The 26,992-nt window shown below is 43.0% G+C and overlaps 1 protein-coding gene across 4 annotated transcripts in view; it reads left to right on the top strand.

Moving 5' to 3' along the window:
* NMNAT3 (nicotinamide nucleotide adenylyltransferase 3) overlaps window positions 1–24,232 on the top strand; it is a 116,781-nt gene extending 92,549 nt beyond the window's left edge. For all 4 annotated transcript variants that reach the window (XM_073803770.1, XM_019934261.3, XM_019934260.3 and 1 more), the window contains exons 3-5: window positions 11,387–11,570; window positions 16,487–16,569; window positions 22,809–24,232. In XM_073803770.1, the coding sequence (XP_073659871.1) occupies window positions 11,387–11,570; window positions 16,487–16,569; window positions 22,809–23,152 (611 nt within the window). In that variant the 3' untranslated portion in view covers window positions 23,153–24,232. The remainder of the gene's footprint in view (window positions 1–11,386; window positions 11,571–16,486; window positions 16,570–22,808) is intronic.
* Window positions 24,233–26,992: the final 2,760 nt, after the last annotated feature.

The raw sequence follows: 26,992 nt of genomic DNA on the forward strand, positions 1-26,992 counted from the left end.
TAAAGAAATAAGAAAATTCTCAAATAAACAATCTAACCTTACACCTAAAGGAACTAGAGTAGGAAGAACAAACAAAACCCAAAGTTAGCAGAAGAAAAGAAATCATCAATATCAGAGCAGAAATAAATGAAATAGAAACAGAGAAAACAATAGCAAAGATCAATAAAACTAAAGCTGGTTCTTTGAGAAGATAAACAAAATTGATAAACCATTAGCCAGACTCATCAAGAAAAAGAGAGCGAGGACTCAAATCAATAAAATTAGAAATGAAACAGGAGAAGTTACAACAGACACCACAAAAATACAAAGTATCCTAAGTGACTACTACAAGTAACTCTATGCCAATAAAATGGACAACCTGGAAGAAATGGACAAATTCTTAGAAAGGTATAACCGTCCAAGACTGAACCAGGAAGAAATAGAAGATAAGAACAGACGAATCACAAGTAATGAAATTGAAACTGTGTTTAAAAATCTTCCAACAAACAAAATTCCAGGATCAGATGGCTTCACAGGTGAATTCTATCCAACATTTAGAGAAGAGCTAACACCCATCCTTCTCAAACTCTTCCAAAAAATTGCAGAGGAAGGAACACTCACAAACTCATTCTATAAGGCCACCATCACCCTGATACCAAAACCAGACAAAGATGCCACAAAAAAAGAAAATTACAGACCAATATCACTGATGAATATAGATGCAAAAATCCTAACAAAATACTAGCAAACTGAATCCAACAACACATTAAAAGGATCATATACCATGATCAAGTGGGATTTATCCCAGAGATGCAAGGATTCTTCAATGTACACAAATCAATCAATGCGATACACCATATTAACAAATTGAAGAATAAAAACCGTATGATCATCTCAATAGATTCAGAAAAAGCTTTTGACAAAATTCAACACCCATTTATGATAAAAAAAAAAAAAGTCTCCAGAAAGTGGGCATAGAGGGAAACTACTTCAACATAAAAAAGGCCATATACTGGGCTTCATTGGTGGCACAGTGGTTGAGAGTCCGCCTGCTGATGCAGGGGACGTGGGTTCGTGCCCCGGTCCAGGAGGATCCCACATGCTGCGGAGCAGCTGGGCCCGTGAGCCATGGCCGCTGAGCCTGCACGTCCGGAGCCTGTACTCCACAATGGGAGAGGCCACGCAAGTGAGAGGCCCGCGTACAGCAAGAAAAATTTTAAAAAAAAAAAGGCCATATACGACAAACCCACAGCAAACATCGTTCTCAATGGTGAAAAACTTAAAGCGTTTCCTCTAAGATCAGGAAAAAGACAAGGATGTCCACTCTCACCACTATTATTCAACACAGACTTGGAAGTCCTAGCAATGGCAATCAGAGAAGAAAAAGAAATAAAAAGAATCCAAATTGGAAAAGAAATAAAACTGTCACTGCAGATGACATGATACTATACATAGAGAATACTAAAGATGCCACCAGAAAACTACTAGAACTAATCAATGAATTTGGTAAAGTTGCATGATACAAAATTAATGCACAGAAATCTCTTGCATTCCTATACACTAGTGATGAAAAATCTGAAAGAGAAATTAAAGAAACACTCCCATTTACCATTGCAACAAAAAGAATAAAATACCTAGGAATAAACCTACCTAGGGAGACAAAAGACCTGTATGCCAAAAACTATAAGACACTGATGAAAGAAATTAAAGATGACACCAACAGATGGAGAGATATACCATTGTCTTGGATTGGAAGAATCAATATTGTGAAAATGACTCTACTACCCAAAGCAATCTACAGATTCAGTGCAATCCCTATCAAATTACCAGTGGCATTTTTTACAGAACTAGAACAAAAAATCTTAAAATTTGCATGGAGACACAAAAGACCCTGAATAGCCAAAGCAGCCTTGAGGAAAAAAAAAACAGAGCTGGAGGAATCAGACTCCCTGACTTCAGACTATACTACAAAGCTACAGTGATCAAGACGATATGGTACTGACACAAAAGCAGAGATATAGATCAATGGAACGGGATCGAAAGCCCAGAGGTAAACCCACACACCTATGGTCGACTAATCTATGACAAAGAAGGCAAGGATATACAATGGAGAAAAGACAGTCTCTTCAATAAGTGGTGCTGGGAAAACTGGACAGCTACATGTAAAAGAATGAAATTAGAACACTCCCTAACACCATACACAAAAATAAACTCAAAATGGATTAAAGACCTAAATGTAAGACCAGACACTATAAAACTCTTAGAGGAAAACATAGGAAGAACACTCTTTCACATAAATCACAGCAAGATCTTTTTTGATCCACCTCCTAGAGAAATGGAAATAAAAACAAAAATAAACAAATGGGACCTAATGAAACTTAAAAGCTTTTGCACAGTAAAGGAAACCATAAACAAGATGAAAAGGCAACCCTCAGAATGGATGAAAATATTTGCAAACAAATCATCAAAGGATTAATCTCCAAAATATATAAACAGCTCATGCAGCTCAATATTAAAAAAAACAAACAACCCAATCCAAAAATGGGCAGAAGACCTAAATAGACATTTCTCCAAAGACATACAGATGGCCAAGAAAGACATGAAATGCTGCTCAACATCACTAATTATTAGAGAAATGCAAATCAAACCTACAATGAGGTATCACCTCACACCAGTTAAAATGGGCATCATTAGAAAATCTACAAAAAAAAAATACTGGAGAGGGTGTGGAGAAAAGGGAACCCTCTTGCACTGTTGGTGGGAATGTAAATGGATACAGCCACTATGGAGAACAGTATGGAGGTTCCTTAAAAAACTAAAAGTATAACTACCATACAACCCAGCAATCCCACTACTGGGCATATACCCAGAGAAAACCATAATTGAAAAAGACACATGCACCCCGATGTTCATTGCAGCAGTATTTAAAATAGCCAGGTCATGGAAGCAACCTAAATGCCCATCGACAGACGAATGGATAAAGAAGATGAGGTACATATATACAATGGAATATTACTCAACCATAAAAAGGAACGAAATCGGGTCATTTGTAGAGACGTGGATGCATCTAGAGACTGTCGTACAGAGTGAAGTCAGAAAGAGAAAAACAAATATCGTATATTAACGCATATATGTGGAACCTAGAAAATGGTACAGATGAACTGGTTTGCAGAGCAGAAATTGAGACAGAGAAGTAGAGAAAAAACCTATGGACACCAAGGTGGGGAAAGCAGCGGGAGGTTGGGGGTGGTGGTGTGATGAATTGGGAGGTTGGGATTGACATGTATACACTGATGTGTATAAAATGGATGACTAATAAGAACCTGCTGTATAAAAAAATAAATTAAATTTAAAAAAGAAATAAAAGGCATACATGTAGGAAAAGAAGAAATAAAACTTTCTCTATTTGCATGTGATATGGTTGTCTATGTACACAATGCCAAGGAATTTGTTTTTTTAGATCTCTTAGAATAAGTGAGATAAAAATCAACAGACAAAAATCAATCTTGTTTATGTATATTAATAACAAACATGTGAACCAAAATTAAAAACATAATACCATTTACAATTGATCTAAATAAAATGAAATACTTAGGTACAAATCAACAAAATATTTATATAATTTTCAAAAATACTGAGAAAGAAATCAAAGAAGACCTAGACAAATGGAGATATTTACATGTTTTTAGATTAAAAGACTTTAAAAAAAATTTCAGTGAATAATTTGGAATCAGACTATAGATAGAAAAATACAAACTTAGTGAACTGGAATATAGATCAAATGAAATTATGAAGAGTGGAGGAGAGAGAGAAAAAGATTTGTTTTTAATTTCAGAAGAGAGGGTAGGCGACATGGTGGCTACGTATACACAATCAGAGAGCTAGAAGAAGAGGGCAGAGTACAGGGGCAGAGGCATTTTCTGAGGAGATAATAACTAAGAATTTTCCATGTCTAATAAAAGCGTGAGGGTAATATCTTGAAAATGTCTTTCAAGCATGAAGTCACTAACTTAAGGAAATTCTATGGGATATATTCTGTCAGAAGGAGAGTGATTCCCGGAAAGCATGTCTGATATGCAAAGAGAAATGGAGTGCAAAGAAAATGGCAAATACATGGGTAAATATAAGTGAGCATTGGTTGTATAAAACAGAATGATAAGGTCTAATAGGGTTAGGGGAAACAATAGTCTTAAAATATGTACAAGACTAGCATGGACAGAGCTCTCTAGTCCCCATGTTGTTGAGGAAGAGGGGAAAGGTCTTCATTTACTTTGGATGTAAGACTATATATAATTCCAATCCGAGGAAAAAAAAAATGAAATAAAGCCCAAACACAGGCAGGACAAGAGGAAAAAATAACATAGATTTGTGTGGGAAGAAAGAAAATACTCTATAAGTTGGTAGCTTTAAACTTAAATCTGTTAGCATTCACGTTAAATGTAAGTGAACTTAACATTCCAATTAAGAGTCAATAACTGTCAAATTTGATCCCCCAAATTTTTTAATCCAGCTTTAGGCTATTTACAAAAGACTTTCCTAAAACAAAAGTATAGAAAGATTGAAAGTAAAAGGGTGAAAAATATATGACGTGCATATACTAATCAAAATAAAACTGTTGAGACTATAGTACTATCAGGCATATAGACTTTAAGTAAAAACTATTACTAGAGAGAAAGAGACTTGATTCACAGATATGTAAGAATCATAAATATATAGGAACTTAATGTATATTTTAATAACATATTAAAATATATGAAACAAAAGTTGAAAGAACTAAAAAGAAAAATAGAAAATTTCACAATCATAGTGGGAGATTTTAACACGCCTCTCAATAAGTAATACACAGGCAGACAAAAAAATCAGTAAGAACATAGATTTAAACAAAACAATTAACAATATTAAGTAAATGGACAGAACATTGCACCCAACAATCATAGAATACACGTTTTTTTTAAGTACACATGGAACATTTACCAAAACTGATCATATCCTAGGATATAAAGCAAGTATCAACATATTTCAAGAGATTGAAATCAATAGAGTATGTTCTCTGACTACAGTGAACTAAGCTAGAAATCAGTAACAAAAAGATTGCCAAAAATCTCAATATGTTGGGTAATTAGGAAAAACACTTCTAAATAGTTCATGGATCAAAAAGTCGTAATAATAAAAATTAGCAAGTATTTTGAACTGAATGATCATGAAAACACTACATATCAAAAAGTAAATGCAAGTAAAGTCATGCTTAGAGGGAATTTTTATAGCCAGAACTGTGTTTATTAGAAAATAAGATAAATGGCAAATTAGCTGAGTATCCATCACCAGGAGTTAGAAAAAGAAGAGCAAAATAGCACCAAGAAAGGAGGAGGATAGAATTAATAAAAATAGAACAGAGATTGATGAAATAGAAAACAAACATTCAGTAGAGAAGAGCAATAAAGCCAAAAGTTGGTTCTTTGAAAAGACTAATAAGAGTACAAACCTCTAGCAAGACTGAGCAAGGAAAACGAATGGAAACACAACCAACATTAGAAATGAAAAGAACATCCCTACAGATGGTGTCAACAACTAAACAGATAAGAGAATATTGGAAACAACCTTATGCCAGTACATTTCAAAATGTAGATATAATGAAAAGAATCCTAGAAAAAATGCAAGTTGCCAAAAATAATGAAGAAATAAAAATCTGAATCATTTTACAACCATTAAAGAAATTAAATCATTAGTCAAAAAATTTCACACAAATTAGACTCCAGCCTCATGAAGACTTCACTGATGGGTTCTAGAAAACACTTAACGGAAAAAATGTTTTTTCAATCCTACACAAGCTATTTCAGAGCATAGGAAAAGGAGGGGACTCCCAACACTTTTTATGAGGCTAGCATGACCTTGATACCAAAACCTGATTAGAACATTAAGAGAAAATAAAATTATAGACTTCTCTTGCTCCCTAAAAATATATTAGCAGAGTGAATCCATCAACACATTAAAAAGATAATATATCTTGACCAAACCAAGTTTATCTCAGGAATGCAATGATAAAGATTAGAAGGTTAATCAATGCAATGCACTGTATTAACTGACTAAAGGAGAAATATCACACAGTAATTTCAAGAGTTTCAGAGAATTCATTTATGACAAAACTCAAACTGACTAGCTGGGAATGTCTCTTTTTTATTTTATAAAGGTAACATTTATATATAACAATATGTAAGTTTCACGTGTACAATATTTCTACTTTTGTATACCCTCAAAGTGCTCACCATCAAAGATTTAGTTTCCATCTGTCACCATACGGGAGACATGTATGGTAAAGGAGACTCATCTCCTTTACCCATTTCACCCTCCCTCCACCCCTCCCCCTACTCTGTTCTTTATATCTATGGGTTTGTGTTGGTTTTTGTTTGGTTTGTTTGCTTTGTTCGTTATTTGTTTTTTTTTTAGTTTATTAGTTTTTTATATTCCACATATGAGTGAAATTATACAGTATTTGTCTTTCTTCATCTGACTTATTTCACTTAGCCTAATACCCTCAAGGTCCATCCGTGTTCTAACAAATGGCAAGTTTTTTCATCTTTTTTCTGGCTGAGTAGTATTCCATTGTGTATGTATGTGTGCATGTGTGTGTGTATATATATATATATATATATATATATATACACACACACACACACCACAACTCCTTTATCCATTCATCTGTTGATGGGTGCTTAGGTTGCTTCCATGTCTTGGCTATTGTAAATAATGCTGCAGGGAACATAGGGGTATGTATATATTTTCAGATTAGTATTTTTGTATTCTTTGGAAAAATATACAGAAGTGGGATAGCTGGATTGTATGGTAGTTCTATTCTTAATTTTTTGAGGAATCTCCATACTGTCTTCTGCAGTGGCTGCACCAATTTACATTCCCACCAACAATGCAAGAAGGTTCCCTTTTCTCCACATCCTCACCAACACATATTTCTTGTCTTTTTTGATAATAGCCATTCTAACAGGTGTGAGGTGACATCTCATTGTGGTTTTGATGTGCATGTCCATGATGTTTAGTGATGTTGAGCATCTTTTCATGTGCCTGTTGGTCATCTGTATGTCTTCTTTGGAAAAATGTCCATCAGCTCCTCTGCCCATTTTCAAATTGCTTTTTTTTATTGTTGAGTTGTATGTGTTCTTTATATATTTTGGATATTAAATGCCTCTTTTAAAATAACATATTTGGGGCTTCCCTGGTGGCGCAGTGGTTGAGAGTCCGCCTGCCGATGCAGGGGACACGGGTTCGTGCCCCAGTCCGGGAGGATCCCGCGTGCCGCGGGGTGGCTGGGCCCCTGAGCCATGGCCTCTGAGCCTGCGCATCTGGATCCTGCGCGTCCGGAGCCTGTGCTGCGCAGCGGGAGAGGCCACAACAGTAAGAGGCCCACGTACCGCAAAAAAAAATAATAATAAATAAAATAAAATAAAATAACATATTTGTCAGGATAGACCAGGCTAAGTTGCAGTAACAAATCCCCCAAGTTGAGGAGCTTAACACATTAAATAAAGTTTCTCTCTCATCAGATAAATCCTTTGTAGGTTCAGAAGATCTACAGGGCAGTTCCCTTCCAAGCTGTGTCTCAGGTATCCTGGTAGTCCCCATATGCTTTTCTATCCCAATCACAGCTTTCAGATTCACTATGAAGAGCTAGAGCATCATGTAAGAGTTTTTATGGCCAAGTCTACATGGGGCATACATCACTTCCACCCACATCCAAATGACTATAACTCATTCAAATCACAAAAACACAACCTAATTTCAAGAGGAACAGAAATATTAGCTTCCTATATGCCCAGAAAGAGGAAAAATAAAAATGGGTCTTAATGAACACATGGCATGGTCTCTGCCACAACTGAAAAAGGATATCTACAGAAAACTTGCAGCAAATATCATACGTAACAATGAAACTTGAAAGTTTTTCCTCTGATAGTGGGAATAACACAAGGATGCCTGCTAACACCATCTCTATACAGCAGTATTCTAGAGGTCTTAAACAATGCAACAAGAAAAATAAAATGTAAAAGGATTGGAAATGAAACAGCAAAATTGTCAGTATTTTCAGATGGTATTATTTTGGACATAGAAGATTCAAAAGATTCTGCAGATAAACTATTAGAATTAATGAGAGAGTTTAGCAAATTTACTAGAGACACATTCAAGATACCTAAATCAATTATATTTCTACATATCAACAGCAGGAAAAAGAGTACTTTAAAAATGCCATTTATAGTGACATCAAAAAGATCAAGAATCTAGGAATAAATCTTACAAAAGATGTGTTAAGTGCGCTACAAGAAAAATTGTAAAATCTTATTTAGAAACATTTAAGAAAACCTAAACAAATGGAAAGATATACCATGCTCGTGGATTGGAAGACTCATTATTGTAAAAATGTCAGTTCTCCCTAAATTGAATTATAGATTTGATTCAATTCCTATCCAATTTCAGCAGGTTTTTGGGGGGGCTGGGGAGCTGTTTCATCTTTGTGGAACTTGACAACTGCTTTCTAAAATTTATGTGGAAAATGCAAAAAGTCAAGAATTGCGAAGACACTCTTGAAGAACAGGCGGGAGGATTTACTTAACCAGATATCAAGATGTGTACTAAAGCTCTATTAAACAAGGCAGTGTGACATTGTACAAGGATAGCAAATACAGCCACATAACAGAATAGAGAGCGGAGAAACAGGCCCATGCACAGATGGACACTAGGAGCTCCACACAGGTGACAATGCACAGCAGCGGGGCAGAAGAGGTCTTTTTGGTAAATGATGCTGGAATAATTGACTATCCAAATGGAAAATAATTTAATAGGATGCACATCACGCACAGAGACACAAATGTGAAAAACAAAACTATAGAGCTTTTATGAGATAATTAGGAAAACGTCCTCATAACACAACATGCACTAGCCGTAAAGGAGAAAAACTAACAACCCAACTACATAAAAATTAAGAATGTTTGTTTTCACAGGATTCCATAAAAAGAATAAGACAAGCCGTCAAGTGAGAGAAGGTATTTATGACACATATAACCAACCAGCAAAGGGCTAATATTCGGAATAGATGAAGAACTTTACAAATCAATGATAAACAGGCAGACAACCGAAAATATGGGCAAAAGATTTGAACAGGCACTTCACAAAAAAATTAAGCTCAAGGGCTTCCCTGGTGGCGCAGTGGTTGAGAGTCCGTCTGCCGATGCAGGGGACGCGGGTTCGTGCCCCGGTCCGGGAAGATCCCGCATGCCGCAGAGCGGCTGGGCCCGTGAGCCATGGCCCCTGAGCCTGCGCGTCCGGAGCCCGTGCTCCGCAAGGGGAGAGGCCACAACAGTGAGAGGCCCGCGTACTGCAAAAAAAAAAAAAAAATTAAGCTAAAATGTCTAATAATATATATGAATAAATGCTCAGGCTCATCGGTAAGCAGGAAAAGGAACATTAAAACCACAATGAGATATAACTACACATCTATCAGATGGGAAAATCCTGACAATAACCCTGTATGGTTATTTGCTCGATGGTGTGAAGCAAGTGAACGCTCATACACCGCTGGTTGGAGAGTAAATATCTATAACCATTTTAGAAAATTTTTTAGCATTATCTAGTAAAGCTGCAAATACATCTACCCAGTGACTTGGTAGTTCCTCTCTTAGGTACATATCCTAAGAAAGATATGCTTGTGCACATAGGGAGACTTGTGCAAGCATTTTCATAGCAGCATTGTTGGTAACTGTCTAAAGCCAGAATCAAACCAAATCCATCAACAGTAAGATAGATCAATTCTTTGGTATATAATCATGCAAAAGAATATTATGCAGCAATAAAACTGGTTGGACTACATGAATTTTTTTTAATAGGATTTACTCTTCTTTTTTTCTTAATTTATTTATTTATTTAGGGTGGTGTTGGGTCTTCGTTTCTGTGCAAGGGCTTTCTCTAGTTGTGGCAAGCGGGGGCCACTCTTCATCAGGTTACGCGGGCCTCTCACTATCATGGCCTCTCTTGTTGCGGAGCACAGGCTCCAGACACGCAGGCTCAGTAGTTGTGGCTCACGGGCCTAGTTGCTCCGTGGCATGTGGGATCCTCCCAGACCAGGGCTCGAACCCGTGTCCCCTGCATTAGCAGGCAGATTCTCAACCACTGCACCACCAGGGAAGCCCCGGACTACATGAATTTTATCAAAGTGAAAAAGGCTTAATGAAAGAATACGTTGAGTATGACTCCATATTTAAAAGTTTCAAAAGCAGGCAAAATCAACCTGTGTTTTTTAAGGATGCATAAATACATGGTAAAGCTATAAAGGAAAGCAAGAGAATTAATATTATAAAAGTAAAAATAGTGATGAGCTTCCATCAGAGTGTGGAGGCTGTGATAGGGAACTTCTGATCCTTAACCTAGGTGAGGATTAGAACAGGATATACTTTATAACTCTTTGTCAAACTCTATGCCCTTTTATATGCATATGATATTTTATAACACAATTTTTTTAAATGTATCATATACGAAGTCAAAATATTATCTCCCCTCATAAACATTATCTAATTTCGTCCTTACCACAAGGTCCTGCCAAGCAGGCATTATCCCATTTTACAGGTAGGAAAACTGAAGTTCAAATGGCTAAGTGTTTTATTTTTGCAAATAGCTTGGTAAGTTGCCTAAGACATCCTAGTGAGTGATAGAACTAGAGCTTCACCCAAGTTCCAGCCACCGTCTCTCTGAGACCCATTCATACTCTTTCCATGGTGGTTCTCTGTAGCTTCTACAATTCACTGCAGCTCTAAACCTATAATGCCCCATTCTTCAGTCACTGAGCCATGCAACATCTCTCATAAGACAGCTTACATCTTTTCCAAAGTAGGCCTTCCCATTCCCTTAACAGCATAGTCCTCCAAAGCCAATGGTGGGCCTGTGCAGTGAGCCTACATCCCGTCACCCACCCACCTGGTTCAGGCTAAATGTCATGCTTTCCTCTTTGATCCACAAAATCCCCTACTTGAGCTAAGAAACCATGTGTAACTGTTGTCCCAAATATGATTAGAGGACAGTAGTGCCCCTGTAAGTCCCAGGCAGGGGGAGTCATCGTGTTCCTCCAACATATTCTGACCCTAACCGTCCACATTGCTATCTGGGAGCCTTGCCTCAGCTCCACCCTCACGGCATGCTCTCAGCTACTCCAGGGTATAGAAGCCTCTGGAGGAGAGGCACGTGGTTCCTGAGGTAGCACCTTTACCTGGCCCAAGGGAGCTGGCCCGCCCAGCAGAGAATGCTAGGGTCTGATCCCACTCAGGACGAGACCCCAAGATTTTTAGCACCTGCCTGAATTCCAGCTGCCAGGTGACAAAGTCCTGTACCAGCAACACCACTGCTCTCTGCTGCCTAGGCAGGTACCAGGTGATCGGGGGTATCATCTCTCCTGTCAATGACAACTACGGAAAGAAGGACCTCGTGGCTGCCCGGCACCGGGTGGCCATGGCCCGGCTGGCCCTGCAGACGTCCGACTGGATCCAGGTGGACCCCTGGGAGAGTGAGCAGGTGCAGTGGATGGAGACAGTCAAGGTGCTGAGGTAACGGTGGGCATATGCCCTTGGGATGAGCAGGGGCCGCGGTCACGTCTGCAGAGTCCACAGGGTGACAGGCAGGGATGGAGTGTTGAGTGGGGCTTCAGTCAGCCCCTCTCACCCAAATCCTGCAAGTGTTTCTCCTTAGAGGGAGAGAGACCAACAGATTCACATTCTCAGAGAGGTCCTAAGTGAAAAAATCACAAACCACTGCCCTTCAGGATACACTTTGTGGGAAAGCCCCGTCTTGTTTCAGAGGGTTGTAGCATCTCGGCTCCAGGGCCGCCACTCAGTAGCTGTGTGACATTAGGCACATGACATTTCTCTGGGACACATTTCTTACTTGCAAAACGGGGACAGCATAACCCAATGAGCATTATGTGAAAATGTAAATCACTTTTCTGACCCGGAACCACATCATCACACTCAGTAAGTGAGACCCTTTATTATTGTCATCACTGACTAGGTTGAAAACTGCATCTACATAATAGGTCATCTTTTCCGAGTGTACAAATCCTATAGGTTCTATAAATCTAGACTTTAAGAAAAAACTATGAATCTAGAAACAATTACACAGGATTTTTTGTTTTCTTTTAGAACTGCTATTAGCATTCAGCATAAGTAATGCAGCCGTTTAACAGCCCTGTATCTTAGGACAGTGGGTCTCTGACTTTTGTCTGGGAAGCTTTCCTGGGAGATTGCTAGAGAAGCAAGAAGTCCCACTTGTCCTGCCTGTCAGAGGGGATTGTGAGGTGGGCCTGCCTTCACTAATGACAGCCGGCTCTGCTGGAAGGGATTGCAAACTGTGGGCTGTGTCTTGATCTATGTGGAAGCACTAGGACTGTCAGAGAATAGGAGACACAAGGGACCAGGATGAATGATTGACAGCCCTGTCCATAATTTGGATTGGTTTTTATTTTTTACTGATCTTCAAAGTCACTTGGGAGAAAAATGTTTGCATTTTTAAGCAAAGGTAAACATTTAGTTTCCACATCCTGGTTCTTATTACTTACCCTTTACTGGGGAAAGAACCAGCTAGAAGCATTCAGCAGTTACAGTGCTACTGCATAATCTGTTGTCAAGTTGAAGGAGAGCAAATATGAAATAATTGTTAGATATATGCTTCTCTTTTTTTTTTTAACTTAAGTAATAAATTTACACCTAGATCACCCTTTTCGAATAAACAGTGTAGTCAGCTCTCATTTATCTAGGCTAACAGAGGGGAGTAGAAACAAATCAGAGAACCCAACAAATCATTTAGCTTTAATATGTAGTCAGAAACAAAGAGACGCTCTCCTTTTCCACCCTGCGCGGGGCAGTGTGGCCTCGGGCCCAGATCTTGGAGGCAAATTTACTATCGAAATGACTTGATGTAAATGAGTTAGCCTCTCTGAGCCTCAATTCCTCACCTACTAAGATGGGGCTGACACCACCTACTTCACTGGGATACTGTATGAACTACGTGAGATGATGGCGGAAAGCACCTGGTTTATAGTAGGTGCTTAATAATGTTAGCTACCTTCCCTGCATCCCTAACGGGCCCATAATGTCTCCTCGTAACAGATAAGCCATTCACAGGTAAGTAGGATTTGACTGCAGTACCACGTAATTAATAACCTGCTGCAAAATGCAGACCTAAGATTTTACAGGACACATTCTTTTTCTTTTTTTTAACTGTACCCTTTAGACAAGTGCTTCTCAGCCCCGGCTGCAACTTGAATCACCTAGGGAGCTTTCCAAAGTACGGAAGCCTGAGTCTTACCCCAGAGACTGAGATGCCATTGGTCTAGGACGGGGCCTTAGGATTTTTAAGAGCTCCCTGGTGATTCTAACGTGAGGCCAGGGTTGAGATCCACAGCCTCAGTCACCAAGTGTGTGAATCATCCCTATGCTTAGTACCGGGGTGAGTCCAAACCAGTGGTCTCAGTCCTGGCTGTAGGAATCACCTGGGAAGCTATTTCTAAACGCTCACCCTTCCTTACCTGAGATTTGGATTTTTCTGGGGCAGGGTCTCGGCATGGGTACTTTTAAAGGCCCCCAAGTGATTTATTTTGTGCAGCCAAGGTTGAGAACCCACTGATATAGTCAACACTGTTTTATAAGATAGCTGATTAAGACTTTTTGTCAGTATTTGGGGTGGGCTTCATTCGAAAATTTGTTTAATTACTAATGTTTTCCTCAAATTACCAAAAGCATTTTTTTTTTAAGATTGAAAGTCTGGTTAAAATTGTCAAGTTAGGTGATTCTAGAAGCATTGTAGAAATCCACCCCACCCTTTGCTCCATTTAGTGTCCTCTTGGTGGACTCAGCAGTGAATCTGCATCATGGTGACAGTGACATATGTCACTATGAAGTCAATTCACTGTAGGGCTTATTGAGTGTTCTTTTTCTCCTTATTAGGTTTTTTATTTTTACTCTAATTTTTTAAAAAATCTGGGCCAGCTTTCATGCTTTTAGGGCACTTGATAACTGATTTCACTTGCCCTTTCCCCATTCTGGGGGAGGGCCTCGGTCGCGATGCCATTTGATGTGGTCCAGCAGCAGCTCATGTGCCCCTTGGCAAACATGCTCTTATGTCGTCCTCATTTTACAAATGAGTAAACTGAGGCTCAGAGAGGCTAAGTTAACCACAGTCGCACAACAAATAAGCAAGTGGTGGAGCCCTATTCTGTTGAACTCTGAAGCCATGCTTACGGCCATCTTCAAAACCAGTGATCTACGGGCGGGACCACGATGTGGCTGACTCTGCTTCTGCCACAGTGGCCTTCTGGTTGGGTATTGTTGGAGACCAGGGGCTGCTGAGGACACAGAGAACATGCTGCCAGGGGCAGTCATCAGGCCCAAGGCTGGGCACACCAGGGTAACCCTCAGGCAGGCAACAAGAGGAAGAAGACCTCCCACCCAACACAGGCGGAGTGGAGGTCTGTGAGGACGATGCATTTGGCGTTAAAGATAATCATTTGCACACCAGAGTTCAGAGCTCCAGCTGATATTCAAAGTAGGGCCAACTGGAACCAGGAGCGTCAAGGAAGTAAAATAAAATAATACCAGCTTTCATTGATCACCTACTATGTGTGCCAGGTATATAATAGCTAGTCAGCTCAGCAACTCTGAGAAGTAGGTGAGTTTGGCCTCATTTCACAGATGAGGAAACAGAGGTTCTGAAAGGGTCAGCAACATACTCAAAGTCCTACAGCGAGAAAGTGGAGGTGAGACCCAAACCTACTTCAGTCTGATGCGAGATTCCAGACTAACCCGGGAGTGAATCCTTAGAGGTGAAGCTTTCTAAAACCAAAGCAATAAGACAGTAATGGAAACACAGACGAGTCCAGCGAGGCCCTGAGAAGACTCAGCTGAGTCTCTTGAGACCATCAGGAGGGAATCTGGACCTGAATTAAATGTATGTATTTATCCCCCGTCCATCCTTCGTGAATTCAGCTGACTTTACGAAGCAGTTCCCTAGGTACCAAGAATATAAGGATGAATTAAATGAGCTCCTTGTTCACAATCTGGTGGGGAAGACAGACTGAGAGTAAGGATACTAATAACAGCTAACGTTGATTGGGCACTTTTCTGTGGATGGGCTGTGCTAAGCTCTTTAATTCAACCTCACAACAGCTCTCTCGGGCGGGTACTGTCATTGTCTGCCATTCTACAGATGAGGAAAGCGGAGGCAGATTGCTTAAGGCACCCACCAAGATTCCACAGCTCCTAGTTGGAACCAGTATTCCAACCCAGGCAATCTCACCCACTCCAAATAATACTCAGCATTCAGCCACTTCCCAGCCGGGGAGAAGCCTTTGGCCTTCATGGCCTTGTGATACTGAGGGTAGACAAGGCCGGCATTAACTTTCCTGAGCAATTAACAGAGGTCAGTGAGGCCCTGAGGGTGTTTGTGACTCACCCAGGCTCGTACAAGCAGGAGAGCCTAAACTTGAACCCAGCCACTCTGGCTACAAACACATGCTTCTCCCACCAGGCACTTCTCCTTCCCAGACACAGCTCTAGTTAATACGGGAGGTGGAAGATGGAAGATCAAATTGATACAAGACATAGTGATTACCTGTGCTCTGTTAAAAAGAAGGCGGCGCAGGTATCTCTTGATTTGCAGAAGATAGATTGCTTAACGAGCCGGGCCTGCCATATGGGTGTAAGTCTAATCACATCTGAACTGCTAACATGTAATGAGATTCGCTCTGTGCTGCACACCACTTGGTGGGCTTTGCATGTATAACTCCTTTCATCTTCATAACCATCCATGGGAAGCCGGCACTGTCATCATTCCTCGTTTTGCAGGTGCCGAGACTGGAAACCGCCCACCCGGGGTCCCACCGCTGGCCGGCGGGGGAGCTGGGATTCAACCCAGGCAGTCTGGCTCCAAGCCAGGCTCTGAGCATTACCCTGTCAAATTCTAAAGTACTAGCCCAGGATCCGAGAGAGCCTCTATCTTGAGAGGCAGCTGTGGGCCACGCACTGTGCCAGTGCTTACTGTGTGTTAGCTCATTTACCTCCACAAAAGTCTAAAAAGTAGGTGTATTATCCCAGCTTTACAACTGAAAATTTGTATTTTGAACTCAGGTCTGATTCTAATAGTCCAGGTCTGTAATCCCTATTCAGTTTTTTTGTAAAAAGTGAAGTATTGAAAGAAAATACTAAAAGAGTAGAAATTGCTCATTTCCTCCTTTCAGTCGGGGCTCACAGAAGGCTGTGAGCTGCCTTGGACGCGGGGGTCTGTGAGGACCCAGACGCATCACCTGGCACAGGGCCTGGCACGTAGTAGGCCTTCAGCAAATATTTATGGAATGAGCTACCTAAAATGGACAAAAGCAGGTTGAGACTTAAAATCAGAGACCCCCCCCGGGTGGTTTGGGGGGACTGTAGGCCACATGGATGCCCCCTGAACCCATATGCTTACAACACAGGCATCATCACAGCGAACTGCTCAGATCTCTGCCCTGGAAGGAAGGCCTGGACCAAGGCAAGGCTGACTCTCCAGCCCCCGCAGGTGGGTGCTGACCCTCTCCTCTGTGGGAGGGTGAGATGTCAGGGCTTCGGGAGTCACAGCCCTCTGGGCACAGATAAGAGCTTTGGAAGCCTGCTAGGGGTGACACTTCCCACGTTGAAAGGTCAACTAACCATCCCTTGTAAATCGTTATGCTAAATTGGGATTTTCTGCCCCAAAGGAGTTTACCTACACTTGTGACGTGGGCTCGTGACCTGGATTACAGTCAGGGCTACACAGAGATCAACTTCCGGGTGCTGCTGGGCCGCTTTTGAAAGCCTTAGTCTTTTTGGAAACAAAATGTGCCATTATTTCCCTTAAACTAATACTTCATAGCAGTGTTACTCGGTGTTTTACTTGGAAGAGGAAAAACCTATTTTTTAAGGCATGTAAAGTCGATTTGGATTAGCCTTTTAATTTGTAGCCCTGGGTTTCTACCCTGTTGTCAACTCCTGGTGTTTGATGGAATCTTGTCAGCCGTGATTTCAGAGTACCTCCCATGGCAGCCCTGGTACCGGGGGTCAAATGCATAGCCCCTCAGGCACATAAGCAGCAGCGACAGTGATGGGGGGGCACGATGTGCCATGAGCAGGGAATCGCTGGTCCCACTGGGCCAACACTCCAGCGGCTCTCCCAACTTTAGTTGGTGGGACACTATTTCCCTATTAGAAGGACTCCAGAATGTCACGGTTAAGCAAACTTAAAGTGGTGTCTTTACTGCAGGACTTTTCAGAGCCTTTACTATGTTGATGCGCGTTGTGACTCTGAAAGAAAGGGAAGAGGCTCGCAGCCGTGCTTAGCACTTTTTAATCATGGGAGTCTTTTTAATGCAGATTAGTGTTTCTCAGAACCCGTGCTCCCCAGAACACAGACTGGGAAACACTCTTCTAAAAGGACTTGAAGGGTGGGTGGGGACACATTAGGAGTTTGGGATTAACATATACACACTACTATATATATAAAATAGGTAAACAACAAGGACCTACTGTATAGCACAGGGAATTATACTGAATATCTTGTAATAACCTATAATGGAAAAACATCTGAAAAAGAATATATAGATGTTTATAATTAATTAATCAATTAATTAAAAGGACTTGAAAATGCCCTAAAGGTTTCCTGCAGCAGTTCCTGAATGCTGGCCAAAGGCTCACTCACAGCAGAATCACCTGTGAGGCTTGTTAGAAATGCTAATTCCCAGGCCACGCCTCAGACCTGCTGAGGGGGAATGGGGCCTGGGACTCTGGATATTTAATAAGCCCGCTGGGGAACTGCTTTACCGCCAGTTTGGGGAACTGTGCACTACAGTGGGAATCCAAGAAAGAAGGAGCTACAGAGTCTCCTATATGATCAGCTTCTACAATGTTTATTACACTCCCCTGGTCTCCCTGTCTGCCCCCCTCCATTGCCAGCATGGGCACCTCATCTGTCCCCCAGTCCCGAGCACAGCACACAGTGTGCATTCTCAGCCCTCTGCCTTCTTTCTGAATCACCTCTGGCTCAGCAGTCACTCCTAATAGGGTTCTAGAGATGCTGGCTGAGAACAGAGACCGGTGCCCAGCCCCTGCCCTGAGCTGGAGACAGGCTGTGAATGGCAGTGAGTCCAGACATGGATTAGGGGGACTGGAGGAGGTGACGCCTGCACCATGACTCATGGGATCAGCAGGTTATCTGGGGCTGGGGATGTTTCGGGGACAGAGGGGCGGCTGAGTAAGGCACACAGGCAGGAAGTGCTGGGCACTCCATGCCGCTCGGGATGCTGGAGCCCACAGTGAAGGAAGGGAGTAGCTTCCAGTGAGGTAGGAGGAAGGCCATGCTTAGGCTCCCAGCTTCTCAGCTCTCTGCAGATGCTTCCAGAATCCCTGTCTCTGCCTGGTGTGCCCCCCCTCCCCCTTCCCTTCTTGGCTTCCCTGTTGAAAACCTGTCTGTCCTGTGAGGCCCAGATTGGAACCCACTTCCCTGTGGTGAAACCAGTCTTTCCCTCCGCCAAAGCTCACCCTGCATTCTTTTTGGATTTATCTTTCCAGGGGGCTACTAGTCTGCTCTGTTTGGCCCTATGATGTTGGGGGTTTGTTCCTTATCCCCTTTCTCTCTGTTCAAACCCTAAATCCTACTCATCTTGTTCTCTTCCAAAGTAACTGTTAAAAAAGGAAGTTTAGGGCTTCCCTGGTGGTGCAGTGGTTGGGGGTCTGCCTGCTGATGTAGGGGACACGGGTTCGTGCACCGGTCCGGGAAGATCCCACATGCCGCGGAGCGGCTGGGCCCGTGAGCCATGGCTGCTGAGCCTGCGCGTCCGGAGCCTGTGCTCCTCAACGGGAGAGGCCACAACAGTGAGAGGCCTGCGTACCGCAAAAAAAAAAGGAAGTTTGCATTGAATGAAAAGTGAGCTTTTCAATTTACCAAAATATAGCAGAGGCCTTAAAAATGTGTGTGCCCTTTGCTTGATACATTCCTCTTCTAGGAACCTGGCTGAGGAGATACTTAGAAATTGGGATGAAGACATGCAGAAGGATGTTTAGCGTGGCAATTTTTATAATGGCAGAAAATAAAAGCAACCTTAGTGTTTAAATGTAAGGGAATGTATAAGTAAGTTACACTGTATATATAGGATGTAGATAGGATGTTCTGTATATATAGGATGAAGAATCCACACAAAAGGTTTTCATGATATGGAGAAACACTTAGGAGGGGAATGGGAAAAAATCAGGATACAATACTGTGTAATCTCAAGTATACAAAAATATGTAAATATACTTTCACATCTATTTGCATGTTTAAATAGAAAAGACTGAAGAAATACACCAAAATATTGAGTTTTTTGTAGAAAGAATTATTGTTGCTGTTATTTTCTACTTTAAATACTTATGTGTTTTCCATACGTCCCATAATTGACATTGATTTCATGTTTGTCATCAGAAAAAAAGAACTAGAGCAATTTCAAAAAGGCAGGTGATTTTTTCTCACCGTAAGTTTGGCTTTTGATGAGGTCGCTTGTATGTTACTAGTGACACGTTTTTAAAGGACCATTTTGTGTGCCGTGTATTTTGTCACGCGCTGTTCTCCTCTGGGACTGAGCTCAGCGTTTTCTGGCCGCCGGAGCCCTGCTTTGCCCATCACTCCTGTGATTTGCAGTCCTCCTTGGACTCATCCAGAGGCGTGTGAATTGCCTTGTCCCGGGCTGCTTGGGCGTCACGCTTTGGGGTGGATGATGCCTCAGTCCCTTAACAGGCCGCCTCTGTCGCTTGTGAATGTGGTCCCTGCCTTGGCTGATGGGGCCCGAGCACAGCTCAGCCCCATTCTCCTTTCATACAACCAGAGCAGACGCTTCATCTGGTTCCATTTCACACTGACTGTTCCAAGGTTAATTTGGGTGCCACCCTTCAGTTGCCAATACCTGGCTGCATCTTGGGTGTCCTGTCTAGACCCAGAAGTCCTGTGCTCCGGACACCACCCTCGGTGCCTGCACTAAGCAGGAGATTTCCATTGCATTCTCTCCATCACTCAACTTCCATAACTCCCGAAGGAGGCTTTATTATCCCTACTACAGCTGAGGAAACAGGCCCACCAGCTATAACCATCCCAGGCTCCTCGCAGATCTGAAATTAGAACCCAGGGCTGACTGGCCTCAGGGTTGGTGCTTTTGATGTCAAAGAGTTAGGGCAACTGGACATTCACAGGGAAAGGTCCTGGTGGTGCTTCTCCCACTTTCTGTGTTAATCTCTACTTCCTCTGCTTTCCAAAGCCTGTGGCCATTCAAAAAGCACACTGCCCCCAAATGCCCACGGACATCTATTTATGTCACTATATCACTGTTAGGACAAACCAAATTGGCAGTATTTATTCAAAACCTCAGACTTACAGACTTTGGACTTAGACAGTCAGAGTCACTCGGTCTGCAGATTTTGTAAGAGTGATGTGAATGGATTTGAAAGGGAGATGTGAATGCCTCTGGGGGGCCTGATGACAGGACTGCCCAGAGTTGGGATCTGAGACGCGTATGGCCATCACACCAGTCCCGCAGACATGCCTTTGACTTGGGGGACGGGGCAGGTGTGGGTACTTGTCTCTTCTGGGCAAGGGCTCAGAGTGAATCATATTCCACACTGTCATTGTTAATGAATTCAAACAATATCTAATATCGAAGTGGATATGTGGAAATCGTTCCCACGGAAATCCACAGGACGAGAATCCCTGACCTGTGGGAACAGGGTGGTGTGCCTCAGACCCCAGAAGACCCAGGAATTCAGTGCACATCATTTAACCTCCCCCATAGGAAGACCACATAACAGCAACCCCATTGCTTGAAAGGTCGAACGGTGGTCTCTTGCTACATTACGATGGTCAAATAAATAAGAAATTAGAGTAAAATCTCACAGGTGCAGAGCAGTTTGGATCCACATACACGTTGTAAGCAATGGGACCAGCCCAAATGAGTGAAAAAGGTCTAAGTTATTGAATAATTTTTAAATGCAGTTTTATTGATTTTAAAAGGCCAGGTACTTAGGAGATATTCCATAAGTGCTGAATGGATGTGCTGATGAATGGATTGGTGGATAACTAGGTAAAGATGGATGGATGGATGGACGGATGGACAGTAGTTAACATATGTCACACTTGCTCTGTTCCAAGCACTGTTCTAAGTGCTTTACATTTATAAGCTCATTCAATTCTAAGATAATCCTATGAGATAAGCACTGTTAATATCCCCATTTTAAACTTGAGGTCACACAGCTGTCAAACCGCAGAGCCAGGATTTGAATCTAAGAAGTCTGGCACTAGAGTCCTAGTTATGCTGCTAAAGTGTCTGAAGTGTGTTTTCTGTAATTACATCTGCTGCTTTAAAATGAGTAAACAAGTCCAGTGCCACCATTTCATGGATGGGAAACTGAGGCCCAGAGAAGGATCTCAGCTCCAGCCCCACAGCAGCCGGTGCCCGACTGAGGCCGGAACTCTGACCTGTCCATGACATCTCTAGTTTCTCACTTTGCAGTGCACGGCTGGTCTGGTGCTCGTTTGTAAACTCATGTCTCTGGTCCACGTCCGGATCCCTTCGAAGGTTTCACAATAGAGGAGCCCAAACCGACCATTTACATGAGGTTTTCCCCAGCAGCTGGTATCCCTGAAGCCTCTCCCAGCTGAGATTCCAGGGTGACTGAGAGATGCCCGTGACCTAGAAGCCCAGCCTTTGCCATTCACTGAAGCTAGAACCGGCTTCCAGAAGGACTAGAGGTCCTGCTGGTTGCTTCTAGCATGGACTTGGTTTTTCCTTTTCCGATTACCCCATTCAAAGGGGACCTGAACAGGAATGGTGCCAGGAATATCCAGGCAGGGTGACGCATGTACAATTCCTGCCAGCAGGCGGAGGCAGAGCCCAGCGGTTTCAAATGCCCCAGCTGGAGGCTGGCTGTGTGCATTTAAATCCTGACTCCTCTGCTTAAATGAGTCATGCACCTCTCTGTGCCTCAGTTTCCCCCTCCGCAAAGTGGGCCCAACAATAACACCTACCTTCTGAGGTTGTTCTGAGGCTCAAATGCGATTAAACACATAAAGCGCTTAGCAATAGTGCCCACAGTAAACAACCAATACGTGTTAAGTATTCTTTAATCATCATAATCATCATTCTCTAGTAGCACAAATGCCAAAGGATTAGCCACATCGATCAGTTGTTCTAGAGCTTTGTTTTATTGAAAACAGATGAAAAGGTCACCAGCTGGGGTCTTAGAGACCTTTTAGTTACCCACAGATCCTTTATAATTAACCTTTAGGATGAGATTGTACTTATAAAAATACCAGGTGTTAGGGCTGAAATAGATTTTGAGAAAGGCAGTGACTTGTTAGTCCTCGGACTTTAAGAACCTCACCTTCTATCAGAAGACGGGGTTCTAGGTACAGCACAGCCGCCTTTGGACTCTGCTATGGGGTCCAGCAACCACAGACAGCCTTGTGGTATAACACTGGGGAAAAAAAAAAAAAAAAAAAAAAAAAAAAAATCCATTTTGTATTACTTGGCATTTTGCCAATGTTAAAAGATTTATTGATTAAAGTATTACAATTGTACGTCCCTGAAGTAGCTTCGGATTCATTTACACGCTTTTTCTTTTTAAGTCATGAACACGGAGATGTTGATTTCCCCATATATTCCAAGAAAAGCATTTTTGGAAAATTTCAAACAGAATATGATGTTATCGTTCCTGGCCATGACCCTTCTGTAACTTTCTTGGGATCCACCCTTGTTTCTCCAGCTGTGCCTGAGCTGAAGCTCCTCTGCGGGGCAGATGTCCTGAAGACCTTCCAGACCCCCAACCTCTGGAAAGACACGCACATCCAAGAAATAGTGGAGAAGTTCGGCTTGGTGTGCGTGGACCGGGCAGGGCACGACCCAAAGGGGTACATCTTGGGCTCGCCCATCCTGCAGAGGTACCAGGACAACATCCACCTGGCCAGGGAACCAGTGCAGAACGAGATCAGTGCCACATACATCAGGCGGGCCCTGGGCCAAGGGCAGAGCGTGAAGTACCTGCTCCCCGATGCTGTCATCGCCTACATCAAGGAGCACGACCTCTACGCCAGCCCCGGAGAGGAATGAAGGGTAGCCGAGCTGGGGAGGGCCACCTCCTCCTCCACTGGTCTCGTCCTGAGGACAGGGCGCTTACAGTCTTTGTTTTCCAGAGTTTTTCCATGTTTCATTTGGTTTGTTTCAACAATGATTTTGTTTGCGAGGCATCTTCTGTCCCAGGAAGAGATACCTTCTTCGGGGAGGAGCAGATGTTTGCATCACAAGGATGGACGTTTATCACAGAAGTTAAAGTGGTGTGGCAGGTCATTAGGTTTAGACAGAGGCTCTCAGAACCTCTGGATGAAGAGGCCTTCTTAGTTTGTAACTGGTAGTTATGGCTGCGCACTGAAGGCAGTTCTGCACGTGGCAGGGGGCCCCTGAGGGTCAGATCAGAGTTGCCCACAAAGCGTGTTTTAACTAGGACCAGGTGCAGCTTGCGGGTCTTGATTGGAGAGACTTGACAGGATGCTAATTACCAAACAGTGGGCTTTGTCAATGCCTTGTTTCCACAAAGTAATGCTCATGGAGTCCAAACTTTGGAAGCAACACTTTGCTGATTGACATTGAATCTTCCTTTACAAACCGTAGTCTGCCTGCCTACTGGCCATTGATAAAATTTAAACTAAACTCTTTCTAGGTAGTGATCCTCAAACTATATATATATATATAAAATTTTTTTTTTTTTTTTTTTTTTTTTTGCGGTACGCGGGCCTCTCACTGCTGTGGCCTCTCCCGTTGCGGAGCACAGTCTCCAGACGTGCAGGCTCAGTGGCCATGGCTCACGGGCCCAGCCGCTCCGCGGCATGTGGGATCCTCCCAGACCGGGGCACGAACCCGTGTCCCCTGCATCGGCAGGCGGACTCTCAACCACTGCGCCACCAGGGAAGCCCCTCAAACAATATTTTTGATACAATACATATATATATATATTATTTTTTAAAACACAGGTATTCTCTAAATGCCAGGGCTCCTGATTTCCAGGTTTCTAAAAAGGAACGGAGGTAAAACAGATGCCTTGACTGTTTTAGAAGATCGTTTTGAATGTTTTATGACTGCCTGCCTGTTTGAATATTGGTGAAGGGATAAATAATAAATTGACATCAAAAAGCACTAATGAAAAGTTTCTCTTTTTTCTTTCTTTGTTATATTATTAATGCCTGATGTACCAGCTGTTGCTTTTCTTTTTAGCTACTCTATGAAATTTGCTACTGTTCCAATCGAACTGGCATGAATTTAAAAGTTTCCATTCCCGGGTACCAGCTGTGGAGGAAGCAATTGCTTTTCAACACCAAGCAAATGGTTCTCTAAGCTCTGGGTTGATGGCTATGTTCTGCTGAGCCCCGAAAGGTGCCCACAGGAGCTGGTGTGTGTGTTCAGGATTTTTCCTTCCACTCCCAATTAGGAAGAGGTTTTGACTAGCCGAACTCTGTTTGAGTTTACTCTTACCACTTGCTGACCAAATGACTGAACTCATTTAGAATTTACTTCCCCAGGATTTTACCCTGGTTTATCTTTGCTACAAATTTAATCGTGCAGAAACGCCAAGGGTCAGTGAGAAGAATCTAGTATCTCCCCAAATATATCCCAGTGTCTGCAGGTGTGTCAGGATGGACATGAGTGAAGTAGGAAATCAGGGTTTCCTGCATGGAGGGTAGTGGGGCCATCCCGTGGGAGTCTCCAGACTTCCACGCCTGCAACCTCTAAAGCTGCTGGCCATCCCCCCACCCTGATGAGCTCTGCCCTCAAGAACTTCCTAAGGACCCTGATAATTCAGGGGAATAGGAATCAAACAGCCCTGCCCAAAAGCTGGCACAGCAAGCTGGGTGATGTTAACTAGCTCCCTTCCCCACTGTGAGCCTCAGTTTCCCAATCTCTAAAATGGGGAGGTTTGATTAGACATCCTCTAAATTCTCTTCCAGCTGATTTTCTAAGACTCCGAGTGCCTCTGACTTCAGCCTCTCCACCCTTCTTTGGGTCCAGTACACTTTCTAGCCCAACTGGAAGCTCCCCAAGGGCAGGAGTCTTTGTTTTCTTTGCTGCTGTATCCTAAGTGCCAAGAAATTTGCTACTCCAAGTGTGCTCCCAGGCCCAGTGTTTTCATCCTGGGATGAAATGCAGATTCTCAGGCTGCAAGCTGGTTAGAAATGCAGACTCTCACGTTCCACCCCAGACCTACTGACTCAGTATTTGTATTTGAATAAGATTTGCAAGCCATTCAATGCATCGGCCTAGAATAGCCCCTGTTATAATAAATATTCATTTTGTTTTGAATAGACTGAACGTATGGCTGAAATTCCATCACATTTACTCTGGTGAATAGCTTTCCAACATTGCCCCCACTGTTCTGTGTGGAGTACAGAAGGCAAAGGATGGGGAAAAAAAGGAAGGGCTTCCCTGGTGGTGCAGTAGTTGAGAGTCCGCCTGCCGATGCAGGGGACACGGGTTCGTGCCCCGGTCCGGGAAGATCCCACATGCTGCAGAGCAGCTGGGCCCGTGAGCCATGGCCGCTGAGCCTGCACGTCTGGAGCCTGTGCTCCGCAACGGGAGAGGCCACAACAGCGAGAGGCCCGCGTACCACAAAAGAAAAAAAAAAAAAAGGAAAACAGCAAACAGCTATAAATGTCCAGGAAAAGTGATGGAGAGGGAGCCTGTGGGTTTGAGGCAGGGCTTCTCACCCTGGGCACTAGTGACATTCTGGGCCACAGAATTCTTTGCTGGGAGGGGCTGTCGTGTGCCTTGTAGGCCGCCTAGCAATATCCCTGGCCTCCGTTCATTAGCTGGTAATAACACCTGCCCATTGTAACCACAAAATATGCCCCCAGGCATTGCCAGATGTCCCCTGGGCACAAAATAATCACCAGGCCCACTAGTTTAAGAGTATGGCTGGGCAGGGAGGATATGTATATGAGGAAGGGGTTTCTGTTTCCCAAGAGGGAAAATTAGGAAGCCACAGCTTGTTCTTACAAAGCACTAGTTTGGGGGCAGGGGGGATCCCTACCGCTCATGAAGTCATGTTTATTCTGGGCGACACAGTGCTGTAGACAGTAGGAATTAGATGCCACATCCTTGACTCAGAGACGCCCCAGCCTCAGCCTCCCTGTACTCCCAGTGTTCAGAGTGCTTTTCTCTTCCATGTTTCACAGGCTGAGGCTTCCAACCTACCCCCCGCCCTGCGTACCCTCGGTCCTCATGGTCAGGGCCTGACAAGTGTAGACTCCTGATGAGTGGGAGATAGTAGTACTGTGATTACAATTACGATTCAAAATTCAGGATTCATTTATTCAAATCCTTTTACTGAGGACTCTCCTATGCCAGCCACTAGACTAAACAGTAGGAAAACGAACAATGGTGAGCAAAATGGACACGGTCTCTCCCCTCAAGAAGCTTACAGTCCAGGGTGGAGATGGCTAGGAATCAACTATTCACGCCACTAAACATGATTGCAAAGCGTGTCGAGGGCTCTGTTGGGCAAACACACCACGTGATATGCCAGCCAGAGACAGCAGGTTCCCTGTGAAGTAGGGAAGCTTAAGCTCTAGCCCCTCGCTCACCAGGCCCTTCTCAACACTCTGGAGGGACCTTAATTATTTAGGTATGTAATTTCACATTCATAATTGTTATTCTTTTTCTGGAAAGGGGCCTTCAAGACTGTACAAAGTTTAGGCTCCGTAAGGCATCAGGGATTCACCCTGATGACAGAGTATAGACAGCAGGGAAGAAAGGATAGATTTGAGACCTGCAAGATGAATCCACAAGACTTGGGGATGGATGGAGGCAACTGGCTTTCAGGCAGAATGAACAGCAGGTACAAAGGCCTTGTGGTAGGAGAGGGCAAAATAGCATGACCAGCTAGATTCCTCATCACCTCCT

Source organism: Tursiops truncatus, chromosome 4, assembly GCF_011762595.2.
Source record: "Tursiops truncatus isolate mTurTru1 chromosome 4, mTurTru1.mat.Y, whole genome shotgun sequence".
NCBI classification, from domain to species: Eukaryota; Metazoa; Chordata; class Mammalia; order Artiodactyla; family Delphinidae; genus Tursiops; species Tursiops truncatus.